General features: G+C 46.9%; 1 protein-coding gene across 3 annotated transcripts in view; it reads right to left on the bottom strand.

The window, feature by feature from the left end:
• Positions 1-4,187: 4,187 nt before the first annotated feature.
• Positions 4,188-18,972, bottom strand: part of DDX31 (DEAD-box helicase 31) — a 42,577-nt gene continuing 27,792 nt past the window's right edge. The window contains exons 18-20 of one of the 3 annotated variants that reach the window (XM_042879037.1): positions 16,257-16,368; positions 12,372-12,552; positions 4,188-4,629 (exon numbers count right to left, since the gene is read on the bottom strand). In XM_042879037.1, coding sequence (XP_042734971.1) covers positions 4,476-4,629; positions 12,372-12,552; positions 16,257-16,368 — 447 coding nt within the window. In that variant the 3' untranslated portion in view covers positions 4,188-4,475. Of the gene's footprint in view, positions 4,630-12,371; positions 12,555-16,256; positions 16,369-18,972 lie in introns of all 3 variants that reach the window. The other 2 variants (XM_042879038.1, XR_006180508.1) reach the window with 2 other exon arrangements.

Below are 18,972 nucleotides of genomic sequence, written 5' to 3'. Positions count from 1 at the left end.
AAAAAAAAAAAAAAAAAAAAAAAAAAAAAAGAAACAAAAAAAAAAGAAACAAAAAGCGGCGAATGTAAATACGGTGCGCAAAATGTATATGAATTATTTATTTGTGAACCCTGAGGGCGTATTTGTGTAAGTGATGCTTTGTCCGTCTGTATCCCGGGGCCGGCCCGGCCGGGGCGGGGGGAGCTCGGGGGCAGCTCCCGCTTCCGTCCCCCCCTTTTTTAAATGTGAAAATAAACTTCTTTACACACGAACGGCTCCTGCCTGCGCCGGGCTTTCTGCCCCCCCCCCCCCCCCCCTCGGGGGAAAGCGGGGTTCGCTCCCACTGCCGGCATCCGCCCGGTGAATTATTAACGCTAATCTTAAGCGTATAATTGCCTAAGTGCTTTAAATGATCGCTTTGGAAAATGGATTGTTTCCACCCTTGAAAAGTGTCGCTCAGATGGTTGAGGCCGTGGGCCAGGCAGCTGCTCCGGGACAGCCGGGCAGCGGCTCTCGGGCTCCGGGAGCCGACAGATGGGCTGCGGGCTGCGGTCGGCCCCGAACCCCCCCCGCCTCCCCCCCGAATCAGAGCAAAACTCCGCGCCTCTCCCCGCCCCGTCCCCGGAGCTTTGGGTTGGGGGCTCCGAGAAATGCGCGGCCACGCTCCGAGCGGAGAGCCCCGGCTTTTGTGGCCGGAGCGGATCCTTTGCATGTGAATGGGGGAGTTTGGTAAATCCCCGAACCTCGGCGAGGAGGAAGAATTGGGGGGGTTGAGAGGGCAGGGGGGGGGTTTCTCCCAGCTCCGGGTTAATGAAGTGGGAAAGGAGTCTTTCAGAGCGCCCTGCAAACAGCCCCCTCCGCGGGCAACAAACCCCGTCCCCAATCCGACATGGATTGACTTAAACCCAGGGGATAAGTGCTTTAAATTAATCTCATTGAATAAGAATGAGGCCCAAACAAAACTCTTTAAAATCATATTAAAAATCGATCAAAGGACAACTTGCAGTGGGTGTGCTTTCCGCGGGGCGTAAGGGAAGGCGAGGAGCGGGCAGGCAGCCTTCCTCCCATCCGCACAGCAGGAACGCGAATCAAAGGAGCTATCTAAGATTTAATTGTCCTTGTAGCCGCGGCTGATTCCTCCTCCGACATTAACGAAGTACAAGGCTTCGTTACACGTCGCTAATTGCGGTATCCCAATTTGCCTTTTCGCATCTGGAAGGGTGGTGGGTTCGAGGGACCTCCCGGCAGCCAAACAAAGGCAGCTCCCAAAGAGAAAAGGGTTGGGAGAGGTGCTGTGCGCGTTGGGCTCTGCTCTGAGAGAGGCATCGGCTGTGGGGAATCTTAACAGCCCCCGTGCAGACCCACGACCCCCAGATCCATTCCTGACTGCCGACCCCTCCTGGCCCCATAGCCTCAACCGGGGCATGGGGAGCAGGTGAAGGCTGAGAGCTGCTTTGCCAACACACTGAGAGACACACAAATGGAAGGAAACCACCAGAAATGGTTTTAGCTGCTGTTTTACTGTTCTGTCTGAATGCAGGCGATGCTACACCAAAATGGAGAGCTCAGAGCTGCTCCAGTCCCCTCACCATGCTGATGGAGGACATAAACTAACATAACAGAGAGGTTCTGTTGCTTTCTCCCCTGATCAGCGACCTCAGCAGCAGGGCACAGGGTGCCTGGTGTCTGACTGCTCAGCTGTGCCCTCCACATTGAGGTCCCTGTTCTGCTTTTCCCTCTCCCAAAGCTTCCACACTCAGGGTGCTTTGGCTGCAGGGCAAGGAGTCCGGCCTGATGGAGCACAGGATGTGAGCTTCCATTGCTGGGAAGGACAAGGAGCCAGAAGGAGAAGCAGCAGGGAAGGCAAACCCACATTTGCAGAGGAGCTCAAGGAAGGCTCCATAGTGCCGCCGTTACAGACCCAACTTCAGGCTGCAGGACAACCAGGTCCTGCTTGTCGCCACCACCAGAACCAACCTGCCTGAAAGCCAACAGTCACACGAGGCCATGCTTCCACTGAACACCTCAGTGAGCCAATCTAACTCCTGAGCTCTCCAGCCCAAACCCCGCAGCACGCACACATACCTCAGCGCTGCATCCAACCGCTCTGCCAGTGCACTGCTGGTGGAGCTCAGCCACACCACCATGCAGCTCCTCCTGGTCTGGGTGCAGAGCTACAGTTTGGCCCCATGTCCAGAGCCCTGGCTTGTTAAGGGGGTGTTGAGCACAAATGAACTGCAAACAGGTAGCTAAGTTCTAGCTGAATTAGGGGAGGTACACAGATAAAGGCAGCTCAGAGCAGAGGGCTGCTCAGGTGTAAATAAGGGCAGAGTTGCTGCCTCAGCTACAGCTTTCTGCACTTTGGCTCTGAAGTTTAAGAGCAAACCAGCTGGGCTTAGCTTCAGGTGAGCCCACCACCTCTAAGACTTTCTTTTTCCTGTTAACAATCTCCTCCTCCTTTCCCTAACCACCCCGTTAACCCAGACCCCCCTGCTAATAAAGATGAAGCTGAAAAAACATCATCACGTTATTCATCACTGTTCGTAAGGTTCCCATGCCCACTTCATGCCAGCAGCACTGCAATGTCCTGGAGTCTCACTGATGTGCTGATGGCCATGGCTGCTGTTAGTGTGAATTGACCAATAGTCTCCATTGACTCGTATTTAACAGTGAGCCAGGAGCTCAGGTGCTCTCCCTTCATGCACAAGATCACTTCTTCCCAAACTTGCTCTCTGCTTTGCCCTCTCTGAGTCATTTTCATCCTCAGGGGTTTCTCTTCTGTTTTCTAAGCTGACATTTGGCTTAGACCTGATTGCTCTGCCAAGCAGTAATCACAGAGTCAGGTGGGTTTTGTTCTTATCTTAATCTAATAAATATTATTAATTTTTCTCTCTCTCTGCAAAAATACAATTAATGCTTTGCTTGAGTCCTTTTAACATCTTTCTTAAGCAGTCAGAAAAGTGCTGCAGTAAAATCAGCGTTCTGTTTGGTAATTGCCTGGGAGGAAAGGAGAAGCATTTTGGTTCTCAAGAGTTGCACTCACTTGAGAAATTAAATACTTTCGGACTGATTTATTCCCTCCTACAGCCTTTAGCATGACTCACTACAACCCAACAGGAGGTGCCCTCAATTCTGTATTCACAAAGTGGGTTTTGTTCTCGTGACTTTGTCCCTTTCTGCTGCTGGATTGGAACCCCCCTCTGGCCCCATGTTACACCGATGGGCTGCGCTTTGTCCCCAGCCTGGAGGAAGGCTCAGGACTGCTGGGGTGCTGGGAGCAGCACGGTGAGGTGGGTGAGCACCTGTAGGGCTTTGCAGTCTCCTGCTTGGAACCTGGCTGGCCCCATACAAACTCCTGACCCAACTGAGCTCAGTCTCCCCATGCTGGTCAACGGGGAACGAGTGCCATCCTTGGTGTGTTCAGGATCACACCGTGTCCCTTTTCTCAGTCAGTATTGGTTGATGAGAGAAGGAAGAATGAAGAAAAAAAACCCAAAAAACCACACATGGTAAAAGCACAAAATGAAAACTGTTGGCTTGGGACACACTGAAATGAAGCACAGTGCGAGGCCTAGCCAAAGCAGGGAGAACCTTGAAAGCCTGGCTTAGCAGTGGGAAGCGTTAGCAAGGCTCTGCAAAGGCTTTCATGTTCAGAGAGGTGAGACATTTCATACATATTCTGCATTTCATAATTAGGGATGACAATACGCTGCAGGCAAGGAGAAGTTTGGAGATTGCTGGATTCCACTCTGGCTCCTTCCTACGGTGACAACGTTTGTTCCCAAACTCAGACTTTTGACATGAAGTTCTGTGCCCATGAGCTCTGCCCCAAAGGGACCGTGTGTCATCACACTGAAGAGCTCTCCACAAGCAGACCAATTTCACTGAAACTGGGGACGCTGCTGGGAGGTGGCAGCATTTGAGTAATGGTGTCCAGGGGCAGCTTCTGCCCCCGTGCACAGAGGGAAGGTGGCAGCGACTCTGTTACCTGTAACAGGAGTAGAGTATCCTCTTGGACAGCAGCAGGGGAAGCAGCAGCCTCCTCTCCCTCCTCCTAAATGTGCACCTTGAACACCTTCTCCACCACTGCTTCTCTGGCTAAAAATAAGCAAGCAAACAGGTTGTAGAGTGTTTCTATGGGTCCTTTACATAGGAAAGTCTCCTTTCTGAACACGCTTGTCTCACTCTGAGGTTACACAGACACCACATTTCTCAGAAAACCATAATTAAACTCTTTTATTTTTCTCGCAAAACATCACCTTAGAAACAAGCTGCATCCTCAGGAAGCCACATATAATTGTAGCAGTGCAACAGGACACGTCTGGATTCAATTCCATTTGGAACTATGGGATAAGAAGGAGGAGGTCAGCATCCCCAAGACCCCTCCCCATTTTGCCTGACAAACTGGACCACGTCAGTCAGTCTGGCAGACCAGCCTGACCTCTGGCTGAGGTAACTCCAGCAGGTTGTGCAGCAAATGACTGGGAGGTCCTGGCTCACACTGGGGTCTGCTGGTCGCCAGTTTTTCTCTGTTTTTTCTTCCTCTTCTTCTTGACCTTGGATACACCACTGTCCATCCCACTGGAATATTCAGATCGCAAGATCTCAGCCAGGCGATGTTTGCCATGAGTCTTCTTGAGAAGGTCAGACCTGGGCAGGAGGAAGAGAACAGGAATTAGATTTTGCTTTGCTCTGCTAGGTGGGTTACTTATTTTACAGCTGTGGAAAGTGACATTTGCGCATTAGCAGAAGAGCAGCTTCCTCTTCTTGAGGCTTGATTTGAAATTCCGTCTCATGCAAAATTAGATATTGTTGTGACAGGTTTTCACAAAGGTGGCAAAATATCATGCCGTTTTTAAAAGCAAGCCTTTGTTCTGTACAAATGCTCTTGCAGGGGTGGTGGGGAGAAGGAGGGAAGGTTGTGCTGAAGGCTGATGAATTAGGTGACACAGCAGTTTGAAAACTGTAATAATAATGAAAAAGACTAAGAGCTCTAAGACACCGAACAATGGAAGCATTTTACAAACAGGGCTGAAATCCATAGCTTGAAAGCAAAAATCCCAAACAAACAATCAACAAAAAATGATTTCAAGAGTGTAACACAGCAGACTCTTCCCTTGCACTGTCCTGCAGACACCACATGCACCTTGCAGCACTCCCTCTCCAGAGACCAGCTTTTGCAAGGGAAGCCACATTCTGCCCAGCCTCTAAACTCCGACGTGGATCTCCCTGCAGCCCTAAACTGCCAGCTATAAATATAAAAACCCCACTCAGCATTTTTCTACCACAAGTTCTGCCACTGTCCTGCTCTGTGACCTTGGGCAAATTTCATCCTTGTTGCTGCTCCCTCCCTCTTATCTGTCTGAACTGCAGCCTCTTCAGCGCAGGACCACTGTTCCTAACAGCAGTCCCACAGTCCTGGGCACGAGGGGACATCCACAGCTACTGGATCTGCACATCCCACTCTTTGGTTTATTGCAAAGACCAGAACCAGATCTCAAACCTTTCCTGAAAAGTAAACAGGAGCCCACCTAAGTAAACGAAGGAATACAACAGAAGCTCCATATGCACTCCAGCACACATCATTAATAACACAGGGACCTCAGCAGTCCTAAAGGGTTCAGCCATACAGCACTGCCCCTCACAGCGCCTTCAGGTGTGCAGAACCATGGTGGGGACCACAGAACCTTGGCTGCAGCAACAGCTGAACTCATTCATTAGGCCCAATGTGCAAGGAAGGGAAGGGAAGCAAACACTTGGCTATCTGGGATATCTGCTCGCCCCTTTTCCACATCTCATTTTCCATCCCTGTGTAGTTCCCACAGCTGGACTGTGTTCAAGAGGAAGGCTCTGAATGGTAAGAAGGATGGTGTGATGATTACTTCTGTAAGATGGTTTCTCTAGCATATAAAACCTGGAAGACAGGGGAGAGAAAACTGCTATTTTTGGTGCAGCCTCCATTCTCTCACTAATTTAAGACCCAAACTCTGTGCTGGCAGAAGGGTTAGAGACTGGACATAGCAGAGAAATAAGGCACACAGCCACTGCCTGTTTTGAAACCAGAAGAAACTAAGGGAAAAAGACAGAATCAGCTCCAGTGAAGCAATTATGCTGCTGGTAAAGCCCTACCTGCAGTACCTCTACAGATGCACCTTGTCAAACTGCCTTCCTACACCTACGTGGCACTGCTACACAGAGGGGCTCAAGGGGGTGCAGGCACAGCGCCAGTGCAAGATGTGCCCTCAGCCACCCAGCAATGCTGGAGTAACTTTGTAGGGTACCTCTGCAGCTGCATTCCCTGCCCAGACCCCTCCATCACTTGACAAAGTTTCTATTTGACACTTTTGGTGTGTCCCCAAGTGTTTACTACAGTAATTCAGGGTTACCAAGCAACAGATCAGTATACTCAACAACATGGAACTATCTGCTGCAAAAGGACAAGCAATCCACCAGTAGCTGCCAGGCTGAATTTCAGCTCAGCAGGGAGGCTGTCCAACACTTTATTATCAATCAGGTGAAATCATTGCCCAATTAGTAAATCAATACCTCCTGCTGGGGTGATCAGCTGTACACCGAAAAATAAGGATGTAGGAGGGAGGGGGGGGGGCAAAAAGAGAGGCTTGCCCCTCTAACGAGTGCCACAAAAATCAATGGAGCTGTGCTGTGGAACCTGTGCTGATCACTGAAAGCAGAAAAACAGCTGTCAAGGCCTCGATTAACCACAAGATGTAAGAGGCACCAGCAACAGTGACAGGCTGTAGTGACAGCATGCAGGGGAAGTGCATCAGGTCAGGATCCTTGTCCAGATCCTTAACCCTGCTGTGCTGCTGCTAACTGTGCATTCCCTTCTCTGCTCAACTGGCCGAAGTCTCCAGGGCTCTGCTAAAGGAGCCAAGCTAACAAGGAAAGGTGCCCTGTGGTTATGACGCAAAGCCCAGGAGAATGGAGAGAGACCTCAGCACTCAACTCTGAGCATCCTTGGGCAAAGTATTTAACCTCTTTGTCCTTCGTGTCCATTCTCCCACCTCATAACCCAGGATGTCTGTATTTCCCAGTTGCCGAGGGCTGGAGTGATGCTAATTGAACAGAGCTGTGTGGCAATGCCTGGCAAAAAGCTTCACAGAACGGCTGGAAACGTAAGACACATTTGCAACACAGACAGAACCCATGTTCCCATCACTGGATAAACACATGGATTGTCAGCATCTCTTTCTGTGATCTCATGTCTAGATATCATGCTGTATTGAGCTCTAATGAGAACACATCATGTTGATAACGGGCAGAGAAATCCACAGCCCTTTAAATTCCTCCTTCCAAACCAGAGTCAGTGTTTTGGTGGGGAGCTACAAGACACTGAAACGAAGGGGAGCTTGCAGAGAAAAATAAGAAATATAAAAAATCAGTAATGATTGACCATCTCGATGTGCTACGGTGCCAAGATTTCAGCAGGGCTTAAAGGAGAAAGGAAGGCTCAAATGGATGAGAAAATAGCTGGTTTTATTAGCTGGGGGAAAGCAAGACAGGAATAGAGAAACCGTAACTCAGAAAATGAAACAGCCCCAACGTGCACATTAGGAGCAACTTATCCCTGCACACAAGTTATTTGACTTCCCTGTGTCACTGTCCACAGTGACCAGCTGCCCAGCCTTCCACCCAAAGGAAATCCTAACAATTTTGGATTGCAATTCCTTTCAATTCCATAATTCAATTCACTGCTCTGCTTCAGAGTATCATAAAAACAAAACAAAACAAAAAAACATCCACGCAGATCTTTGTTGACATAAAAAAAAAAGCAAAAAACCTCCTAACATGACTGCAACACGTGTGTTCAAATCATGGAACTGCTGAGGCTGGAAAAGAGCACTAAGATCATCCACACCAACCACAACCCATCACCACCATGCTTACTAAACCTCATCGTGGATGGGGAGATTCTCACACACTCAGGTGTGAAAGGACCGAGGGACAGTGCTAAGAAAAGGACTGAGCATCTGAAGCCATTTTTGATTTTCATGCCAAAATCCCAGTCTGTGCATCACAGTGACATATCTGCCTCACTGCAGAGCTGAATCGCAAGCTGATCTCTCAACTAAAAGCTCCCACAGCCAGAGCACTGCACCCACGTGTGCGTGGTTACTCAGACATCATTTGATGGTTGAGAAGATGCCTCTTTTTACCTAGATGAAGAGCATGCTTTTTCTTCTCCTTCCTCTCGGTCACTACTGCTGGCTGTTCCTTTGTCTTGAGCTCTGTGGAATGCTGGTGTGATGCAGTGCAGCAAGTGTGACGACCTTTAGCCAACTTGCAGCATCTGCAGCAACCAAGGGTTCCCAAATTGCTTCAGCTGAGAAAGACGGAGTAAAAAGTTCTGACGCACAGTCCCAGAACTCATGGTGTGTCTTTGGAGGAGACTGAGGTAGGTTGTTTCATTTATCAGAAGGCATTTCAACATGGAACGCGCCATCAATCTGCCTGACAGCATCTCCAGCAGCTCTCTGAAACTGTGCCAGCAGCAGAGCTGGGTTACCTCTGGGCCAAGGCTGCTGCAACACCTGCTTTTTCTACTTACAGAGCTGGACGAACCATCTGCAGCCAACGCAACCCTGCTTGCGTTGGTTTCTCCATTGCTGTTTTTAGTGGAGTGGGGGCAAGAAATTCATCAGCAATCCTACACTGCTCCCAACAGACAGACTAGGGCCTCTTATCTGCTGATACAAACACTGCCTTGAGCAGAATGCACATAATTATCACTTGGTCAGATCGAGCATCAAGTGCTGTTGCAGCAGTCAGAGCAGAGCAGTGTCCACATTGAGACAGCCAAACAGTAAAGTTCACTGCACACCGACAGTCGATTATTTCAGCTACACATAGAGACAAAACTGGATAACAATCTTGCAGCCAAAACCTTAAGGGCCTAACAATACTCATATCCAGAGCAATGCTGGTGTAATAATGATGTAAATCAACCCCCTCAAACAGAGCCATCCTGTGTGCCTTACGTTGATCCCATATTACCTGAGCTTTGACTTAACCTTGGAGTAGAGGGGATTTTCACCTTAGTTTTTATATATACATTTTTAAATGCAGATGCTGCAGCAGCAATGACTATATTTAATATTCAATCTTCCTGAGCATTCCTGCAGCAATGAGTTCCACAGAATCCATTGAACTTAAGGACTTGCCTCTTTCTTTGTAATGGCATGAGTTCACAAACCAGGCAAATTAAGTTGTGACTCCCCATTATGGTGAAACCCTCTGGCTTCCAGAGAGATCAATAGGGAAAAGAAACAGGCCACCAGTACCCCACAGAATCCCATAAAATCCTGCTGATTCACAGTGCAAAACGCCAGAGCAGCACAGGGAGGCTTGGGGGAATGGCAATAGGTCCTCAGCATCTGCATTGTGAAGGAGTCAAAAGACATGTCTATTGGGCACGTCAGCTGCTTCCTGTGCAAGCTGCTTCTCTGCAGTGAGTGAAAGACAGTTAATCCCTCAATGGAAGTGGGATCAGCTTCCTTGCATCTACCCTTCGGTAAAAGCACGAGCCCAGGCACTTACTAAGCTGATGTACTGTAACTCAATATACAGTATCTGGTTTATGTGGCTTACATAAATACAGCATTCCAACTTCCAAAGAATTCACAAGCAGGTGATTTTGCCATCCTCAGACTGGGTTTTCCAAAGCCTGCTATGGCTAAGGGGACAGTTTTGCACAAAAAAATTAAGAAAAAAAACCCATGGAAGTTTTATACCCTTGTTCATGAGAGGGCTGCTTCCACATTCCAGCACTGAACCATCACACACCTGGCTGCCACATCTTCCTGTCCCACCTTCCCCAACCAGGCTCCCTAAGGAGGAACTAAGCGCAAAAGGAGACTTCAAAAGAAACGAGGACAACTTTTCTTTGTCCTCTTAAGGAAACATTTAATGATTGCCTTTACTTTCAACTGTTCTTTCTTCTCTGGGCAGGTGCTGAGAGATGAGGCCTTAGTGAGCAGACTGATTAAAACAAGTATCAGATGTTTGGAGACAATGTGTAATACAACCAACACTCACGGTACCACATGAGAAATACAATTAAAAAGATTGCCCCGTGCCTACAGTGCTATCATTTCAAGCTCCACACATTACAATTAAAAACCATTTATGGCAGTCTAAATTCTGCTCTCTGCTATGTCAGTGTGAACTCGGAAGCAATCCTCTGCAAATGAACAGAGCTATCTTGGATTTATGTTAGCAGATACTGAATTTGAATCTGTATTCACCTTTTTTCTAAGCTGTCCCTTAAATACTAATATACCTTTTTTTTTTAACCAAAGTTAATTAGAACTAAGTTTCACAGGCAATAACTGTTGTATGACAGCGGAGTATTTTTGCAGCATTTTAGCCTCCCAGATGTTCTCAGGTGTCCTGGAGCTTGAGCAGTGACAAACCCGTGCAAAGTCTGCCCACTTGCCTTGAGCTGCAATTGCATGACCCATGTGCAAATGAGCTTTCAAATCACTCTGACCATTTGTTCCAACGCCTCCACATCCCCCAACCCCACGCATCCTGTGCCTGAACTACCTACTGTATCTTGAGCTTGTCTGTACTATAATAGGATGAAGACTTGGGGAGGAGGAATGCTGTCTAGAAGAGGTGCGTAACAAGGGAAAAAGTAGCTCTAACAGAATAGCAACATCATAGGAACACAGAGAGGCATTGTTGCAGGCCAAGTAATCCTGTGACACGCTACTGTCAGTCATAGCTCGACACCCTGCTGGGCCAGCAAGACATCAAAGCCCACCCCATACCATCTTACATGCTCTTTATCAGCTAATCAGGCTATTCTTCCTGAAATAAAGCTCCGTTAAATCCCCCCTCACAGGGGCATTCCCATCCTGTTGCCCATCTGCTGGTGAGGGTCAGCTGAAGCAGGAGGCAGATCGGTGCTCTGTCCCTGGTGGCTTCTCAAAGCAGGACAATGCTGTCTCCGACTTTCTATTTTAAAATCCTTTCCCCATTCTTTCTTCCTTTTTTTTTTTTGTTTTTCCTCCCCCCTCCAAAATACATACATGTGCAAGAGATGTCACCAGCCTAGGAACAATTAAGTGGATTAGTGCTTTAATTGCATGGCTAATGGGGTTTGCAGCAACAATTACATGGAAGGAGTCACAACTGATACCAGGAAAAGAAAGATTTTTCTTCCTTTGAATTATTGCAGTGATTTTACAGGCAAGCCAGAAGTCTGCAGTCCGCTGTCGTGTTGGGGAAGACTGCAAGAGCTTAATATTATGATCTCAGAAGGGAGGACTATTTGTCTCGTGGAACCACCTCAAAGCACCTAGGGTGAGAGGTACCGAGCATTTTCAGCTCCATCTCAGGGAGAGGAGACCACCTGGGGCTTTTCTCCTCCAGGTTTGACAGGGAATCTCAGATTCCTGATGCAGGAAAGGCACACCTAGGAGACTGGAACAGATGTAAGACAGGGGAGAATAACTGGTATTTGTCAAGGCCAGGAAGGAAGAAGTGTATTGTGAGATAAATCACCACTCACACTGCCTTGGATTACAATAAGGAGAACGGTCAAACTTGAAAAGGGAAAATACTAATTCCTCTGCAGTTTCCTTGATGCTTTTATTGCTCCATATACCAACAGCAAGCAATTATGCACACAGCTTTGTCTGAGAGACTTTCCCTAGTCAGGGATGAGGGCAGAGATGCTACTGCAGTTGCTCCCAAGCCAGGAATCACAGATCTGTGTAGGACCGTGTGATTGGAAACGAGGATGTGAATGGAAAACCCTGGCAGCTTCTACTGCAGAAATGTTTGGCTCCAACAGGACTGCTGCTGGAGCTCTATCACAACCACGGCCTGTGCAAGGCACAGAACCACTCCAATATATGGGAAATCTCATGCTTCGCTCTGGAACAGTGCCTGTGCCCTTCCTGATCCTTCAAAGTAGTTCTGGAGTTAAGTATAAATAAATAAAAGTTAGGCTGCTTCTGCTTGTGTTTCAAGCATTAAAAAAACAGAAAAGGTACAGCAAAACCCAGGCGAGTCCATGGAGGCACTGCTCCACACTTAACGCCTTCCTTCAAGAAAAGATCATCAGAAGCAAAACTACAAAGTGAGCTATTTATTATTATTATTTTTTTTAAACTAAATTCGCATTCAAATGTTTAACCAAGCTGGTTTAATACACATAATTTTTAGGCATTCTACAGCTGTTGGGGAAAAACAGAGAATTAAGCAATAGCTCAGAGCACAACCTAAGCCAATGGCTCAGCATGATTTAGCCTCTCAGCAATCACATATGAACTCCTGGAGCAACCACAAGAACTTCAGGGAGCAATGCATACCCTGGGTTGGCACATGGCATCCCTTGGCTTGAGAACACCAAGCTGGCCTACCTTTTTGCTTTTAGTATGGTTTTCTTCTTTGAGTTAGCAGTTGGAAGAGTGGTCAGGTTCTGGGGAGCATCTCTCAGGCCAAAGCTCTTGGCCACATGACCCAGGTGGATAGATTTGATATGGAAGATGTGCTTGAGGCTTCTGGGATAGGCAGTGTAGGCACAAAGAAAAGACTGCAGTGCTGGGGAGAAAAAAAAAAAACAAGTGAATTCTGTTTGCTACTGCATCTTTATATATATATACTTAAAGATTCAGCTGTTCCAGCTGAAAGGACATTGGTCTTGTCCTTTGGGACACCTTCTGGTCAGCAGCTGGTGAATAAGGTTGGTATGTTAAAAATCTGTGAAGGTTGTATATAGCACTGGTACAATCCCATAAGGAGAAGAAAAGTGGTGAAGAAGGGTTAGGAACTGAAACAACACTACATTAAGTTGCATTAGGTTTGCCTCTTGTAAGGATGCCCCTTCTGCCACAGAGGGCAACGTCTGCAGCACATCTCATATGAAGAGTTGCTGACATCAAAAGGTAGCAGAAAGGGGGAAACAGGGAATAGAGGGATGAAGAAAGGGAAATGGAAGCATGGAAGTGGCACAGGAAGGCTCCTCCGATATTACAATCCCAGCAGTCCATGCATTTTTCACCAGTTACTAGATAGTCCCTTATAAATATATGAGAACCAGATGGATTTCCTGACTCATCATCGCTCTGAGAACAGAGCTCACCTTCTCAGAAGGGAAAAATAATAGGATAGCGTACGAATTTTCTCTTTCACATCTTTATACTCCTGTAATGCCCTTCCCTCAGGGCTCATTGCTCCAAAGACAATCATCCACTAATATGAACACCAGCACTGCTCTTCAATGTACCTGTAACATTATACCCAGGTTGTCCTCTTTGCTACAGGGAATACAAGGACTTTCAGTAAGGAAACTCTACAGCTCAGAAAACGCCTCCCCACAATCCCCCGACTGCTTCTCTGCTTCTAAACCTCCTGTGCCTCCCCTCAGCCCTCACCCCAACCACCGCCTTCATCTCCCTCTCCCTCTCAGCCCCTGACAGCAGCAAGCTCTAAACTCTAACCTCTCCTGCCCTTGCCTGTTGAGCCACCGGACCAGCAAGTTTGCCCACAGCTTATGTCTAATCTCTTGGCAGCAGCAGGAGATTGGAGTTTATGAACAGTAATAAAAATGTCATTTTAGCAGATCAGCTCCTGGAAGGACCCAGGGAATCCATCAAAGCTCTGTTTACTGAGCAAAGCGAACTCCTTTTCCCAATCGATGAGAAGAAAAGATTGAGTTTTTTTGCACCTTCTTCCCAATTTCACAACGTTACTGTTTTAGAGGCATCTGAACATCAAGAGACCTGTATTTTCCCAAAAAGAGAATGTTAAAGTCCAAACACCAAGTCTCACTGTCTCATCTGAAGGCCATCCCTCGGAGGGCTTATAAACCAGCTCACATGCTCTCAACAAACCTGTTCTGCTGCTGCTTTTTTCACAAAGTTATTGGTCGAATTCACCTGCTGTGAGAGGGTGCAACTCCTCAAAAGGAACAACACGAGCTCTCTCCCGCACTGAATCCAGTCCCACTGGAGTTAATATAGCTGTCTTTCTTTCAGCATTTGAAATGGTTGATACTAAAGATCCTGTTATTATGAAGGCTGAGCTCATCTCCCACAGTTCTTCAGATGGCAAAGGCTGCTGGTACTCATTCCCCAGATCACCATTTGAGAATCAAAGTGCCAAAGGCCCCTGACTTCCCAAAGTCCAGCCAGAAAACTGCCAGCCCCAGCGCTGACTCAGAGCATGTGAAAGAGAGACTAATCCAAATCTGAACTAGCAGCCCTGCCACATCAGCAGGGTGAAAGCTCAGCTCATGTAACTGTCTTACCTCTGGGGAGCTCAGAGCTGCTAACGTTCATCACAGCACCCATGAGATTTAAATGAAGACCCAACAGCAGCCCTAGGAGATGCATGCTGGTCTGGGGAGATTTCAGATTTGCACTGATATAAGAGAATGGATTTAGGCTGGTCCTTTCCCCATTTCCTCTTTCTTTTTCAATGGAATTGTAGTTGTGGAAAGACAAAGGGAAAAACCAAAGAACTACACACGGTAGAGGTCAGATAGGTTTGTGGATAATGGCTGGATATGCTGGTGGGGACATTTTGCCACTGTTCAGAGCATGTGGGAACGGGAAGGAAGAACACACCAAAACCACCACCAACACAGGCTTTGTGCCACAGCAGTGGGTTCCTGTAACGCTGCTGTGCCTCTGCACATAGCAGTGCTGAGGACAGAGAGGGTGAGAGCAGCTGCTCAACTACCAACCACAAACAGTGGTTTGCTTCCCTACCTTCCTGTAACCACAGCAGCATGAAGGTTCCGAAGAATGAGCTCTGCCTGTCACTGCAGCTTCAGAGCAGCACACCTCTCACCACGTAAGACCTCAGCTTTCCAAAAAGGGCTCCACACTCCATGAAGTTTGTCCTTCAGAAAGCAGGGCTCAGCCACAGCTCTCCTCCCATGCTATCGCACTGCTGGTCAGTCAATCAAGTTTGAAGGGCAGCACTTTCTCTAAACTATCTGAGTTAGAAAAATATGGATCTGAAGGGCAGAAGGGATGAGCGGGCAGGGAGCCACTCGCCTTCTGAAAGCAAGCTGCAATCAAAACAGTGCTTATTAACATTGACTGGGTCAGAAAATGGGGAAAAAGAGAAAAAGAGAGAAACAAATGCATCTCTGGCACAGTTTCCAATTGATTGTCTGCCATGAAAGCAAAAGCCAGCTGCCATGTTAATTATTCATGATGCCTGGCGCAGAGAGGAGGAAGAGGGGGTTTATGGAAGCCACTCAGCAGTGGAAAATTTGCATATGTAGATAGTGGAATAGGAAAAGAGGAAAAGAGGAAAATAGGAAAAGTTTGGGGTTGAGGTCAGCAACAAGTGCATATGGAATGTGTGTGTGTGTGCTTACCTGCAGTGACATATGCTGGATAAACAGCCTACAGAGGTTTTCTGAGTGCAATCAAAAAAGTTTTGCTAACATTCAGAAAAAACAGCCCCTCTGACCTCTTTAACAGGTCCAATCACATCTCTTGATTTCATACAATTGTAATGCTGAATGTAAATTCTATGTGGAGAACAGCCTCCTCATGCTCAGTTACACGATGACATCGTACAGCTCAAAGGCCAACTTCCCCCCTTGTTTCTGGACCACTTAGCATGTGACTTTTGTTGTATGTGCAGTACAGTTCCCACCACATCTCTGTCAAGTTTCCCATCTTCTCCCCCAAATCCACCTCACTTGTTTTTTTTTTTTAGAGAAGCAGAAGGAAAAAGCTTCTGGGGCTGCAGTCACAGCAGCTGCATATCTGACCAGGCAAAGATGGATACACAGTCTCCAGATTTATTCCTAGGTACAATTATTATTAAATCCACCCTGTTTTTTTTCTACTTCCTGCTTGCTTTTGCATGCAGTTGTGATCTCCCATTTTTCTCCCATCCCACACAGCAACAACCAGCCTGAGAGCTGCTCCTAAGACATCCTGCCATACAGCTTTCAAACATCCACGGTGCAAAACTGAAAGCACCAAGCAGGTATTGCACAGGCTGACCTTCCCAGAGCAACACACTCTCTGTTCGCTCAAGTGACTGGGTCAGAGCCCTCAGATGTGAATCCTGCTGAAAGCCAAGATTAAACCTCATTTGCACTTAATATGGGAATGCGAGAAATTAACATGTAATATCATCACAAAGCCTTCTGGGTCCATCCCAACCCCCTGCAGGGCCCAACGGACCCAAAAAGGTTTCTTCCAATCCTGAAGCAAACCATAGCAGCTTACGAGCCCCACTCCTATAATGCAATAATGGAGAAGAAACGCACCGACCTTTTTTGGCCCACTGGATGGTCCCCTCACTGGAGTGAACATAATTCTCAAATTTTGTCTGCAGGACCGTGGCCCGCTCCCGGACTTCCTGAGGGTCCACGCCATAGGATTTCTACAAGGGAGGATTAGAGGAAAGAGAGAATTTGAGTCAGGAATAATGAAGCAGTTTACAATAGATTTAATAACAGTAAAATCACACAGTAACCACCCAGGGGCCAACAAAGGTAATCCTCTCAATATTACTAGAGGAAAAAAAAAATTATAGATAAAGACGTTAAAGTCAAAGCAGCCAGTAAGCACTCCATGGTGAGGAGAGCAAATCAGTTTTAATTTTGTGTTTTCTAACATCTTTCACGTCTCTTTTTCCCCTCTTTTTTTTTTTTTTTTTTTCTTTTTCTTTTTTTCTCCTCTGATTCAACAGGCCAGATACCACTGCTCATTTCCCCTGCAGTTATCTGGAGTAACTCTCCACAGGCTCCATGCCAGCCTCGCCAGACTTGAGCTTTTTTTCTTAGGACTTTCAGATTGATGTTTCAAGCTCTCCTGAGCAGCTCCCCACAGCACCTGGCCCCTTCTTAGCATGCACAGGACAAGAGATCTACATTCATGTCCATGCCTGATTGGACCAAATTCAGCACCTGAGAACAAACCTAGCTACAATGAACTTCTCATTACTGATGGCTACATGAAGTTTCCTCATTGTCAACAAGGCATATGTAACTAATCGTTATCACACGACTCCTCTAGGGTAAGGTAAGTCCCGTGCACCAAATGCGTGGCAGAAGAAACTTCCTTAAACCAAAAAGGCAATTTGGAATGTGCTCAAGGTTTCCCATCGTTGGACTGTAGGATTTGGTTCAGGAAATGGAGAGCAAACATGGCAGGGAACGAGCCATTACTAGGAGGATGAAAGAGGTTAGCTCTATTTCTAAGCTACCAAGGCAGAGGAAATGGGGACCAGAAGAAAACATTTTCGATGGCAAGTTGACAGCAAAGTGCAAAGTCAAGCATCCATGGATACGAACCTCCCTCAAGAAAGGACCACAACTCTCAAAAGCTACTCAAATAGGAACCAGCATCCAAGCTGGAGCACATGAGCCAACACAGTAATTTGATGCTGGTCAACTCCTCATCTTCCTCCCCAGCATATCTAATGCTGCTCAAACCCTCACTTCCCTCTGCCCTGCTGCCAGTCCAGAGGTGCCACGTCACGCTGACTGGGAACCCTGAGGACTGTGGAAGCCAGGCAGTGCTGCTGACACCCGATGCAAAAAGCTCTGCTGATCCAGATCTGTTGCTCTGTATCCTAACAGAAAACCCACCCGCAGAAAGACCCCAAGTGCAGTTCAAAGTCCCTGCACAGTGCCTTCCTTGGAACTTGAGATCCCACCGCCCCCAGCCACTGCATCATCCTCCAGTGAAACAAACACATACGGGGAACAGAATTCCTGCTCTCCCCCTGCCTGAACTACCTGTACCTCCAGCAAAATCAACGCTGGTGTTTTAAGGCCTTGTAAGAGCCTCCCAGTTTGCCAGTCTCTGCTCTCCATCTCCCAGTGCACCGCAGAGATGGCCAATACAGACTGCTTCGTCGTCATCTTCTGGTTCGACTTAACACACTCCTATTAATCAGCTGAGACAGTTTCCAGTCGAGGGGCCTCTGTAAGGGTTTAATAAACTACAAGTGGTGCTGCCTTCTCCAAGTGGACACTCGTCATTGTGACTAACAAGTTTCCACTGACGTGAAACATAAAACTTTCTCCCACCCGCCCGCTCCTCCTAGCCCCCATCACTTTTCTTTTGTTAAGCCTCCTGGCAGCACAAAGTGTCACCTTCCCAGCGTTTTTTAATATGAATGTGAAATTAGTGAGGTTTGCCCTTTCCCCTGGCGGACAGAATCCTCTGTTATTAAAAAGTAAAGCACTTTAATAATGAAAACTTTTTCTCTTTTTCCTGTGTTTTAACTGTTTAAAATTAATGAGAAGGGCATAACGGTTGTCAAAGCGATATTGAAAGCCGGGTAGCCTGGACCGAATAAGCACGAAAATCCCTCCAGAGTGTTAAATAAACAGTGCTTCAGCCCCTTCTGAATCCCTCTGTTGGTTATTGTATACATTCTGTAACAGCACTCAGAATAGATCTGAGCACCGGGGAGGCAGAAAGGTTTCAGAATTCCAATAAAGGCCTCAAATTAAAGACAGCCTGGTGCGAATTCCAGGAGAAAATTAAAGAGACCTCAAGCTTAAGTGACAGGTGACTTGCTTCTGTGTCACAACTGTCAGGGGATTTAGTGATAATATGGCAATATATTACAAAGGACTTTTCTTATTCCCCCCTTTAGGTTTCAAAATGAGGCATCTCTTCTTCCTGGTGCTGGGGGAAAAAAAAAAGTAAGACAAAAATGAGGGATAAAGAACTAGGTGCATAATTTCCAAAGTGTGAGGTCAGTCCAAGAGAAATAAATGAAAAAAGCAAATGGCAGGAAACATAATGTACTCACAAAACAGCTTCTCCCCTCCTCCCATCTCCACCTTATCTTTTATCCCCTCCAGCCCCTTGAGACAGACCTCATTTTAAAATTGCCCCCTAATGGGCATGAAAAAAAAATATCTGTGTTTGATTCCTGCCTTCCAGAGAGGATCATCTTAAAAAATAATTAAAAAAACCCCCGAAAATCTAAATTTAAAACTGTCTCAGAGCCAAACTGAAAATAAAA

The sequence above is a fragment of the Lagopus leucura genome, unplaced genomic scaffold (assembly GCF_019238085.1).
Source record: "Lagopus leucura isolate 7727_CA_CO unplaced genomic scaffold, USGS_WTPT01 Super-Scaffold_100022, whole genome shotgun sequence".
Taxonomy (NCBI): domain Eukaryota; kingdom Metazoa; phylum Chordata; class Aves; order Galliformes; family Phasianidae; genus Lagopus; species Lagopus leucura.
Note: the sequence above shows the minus strand (reverse complement) of the source record. Positions and strands in the feature narration are given on the sequence as shown.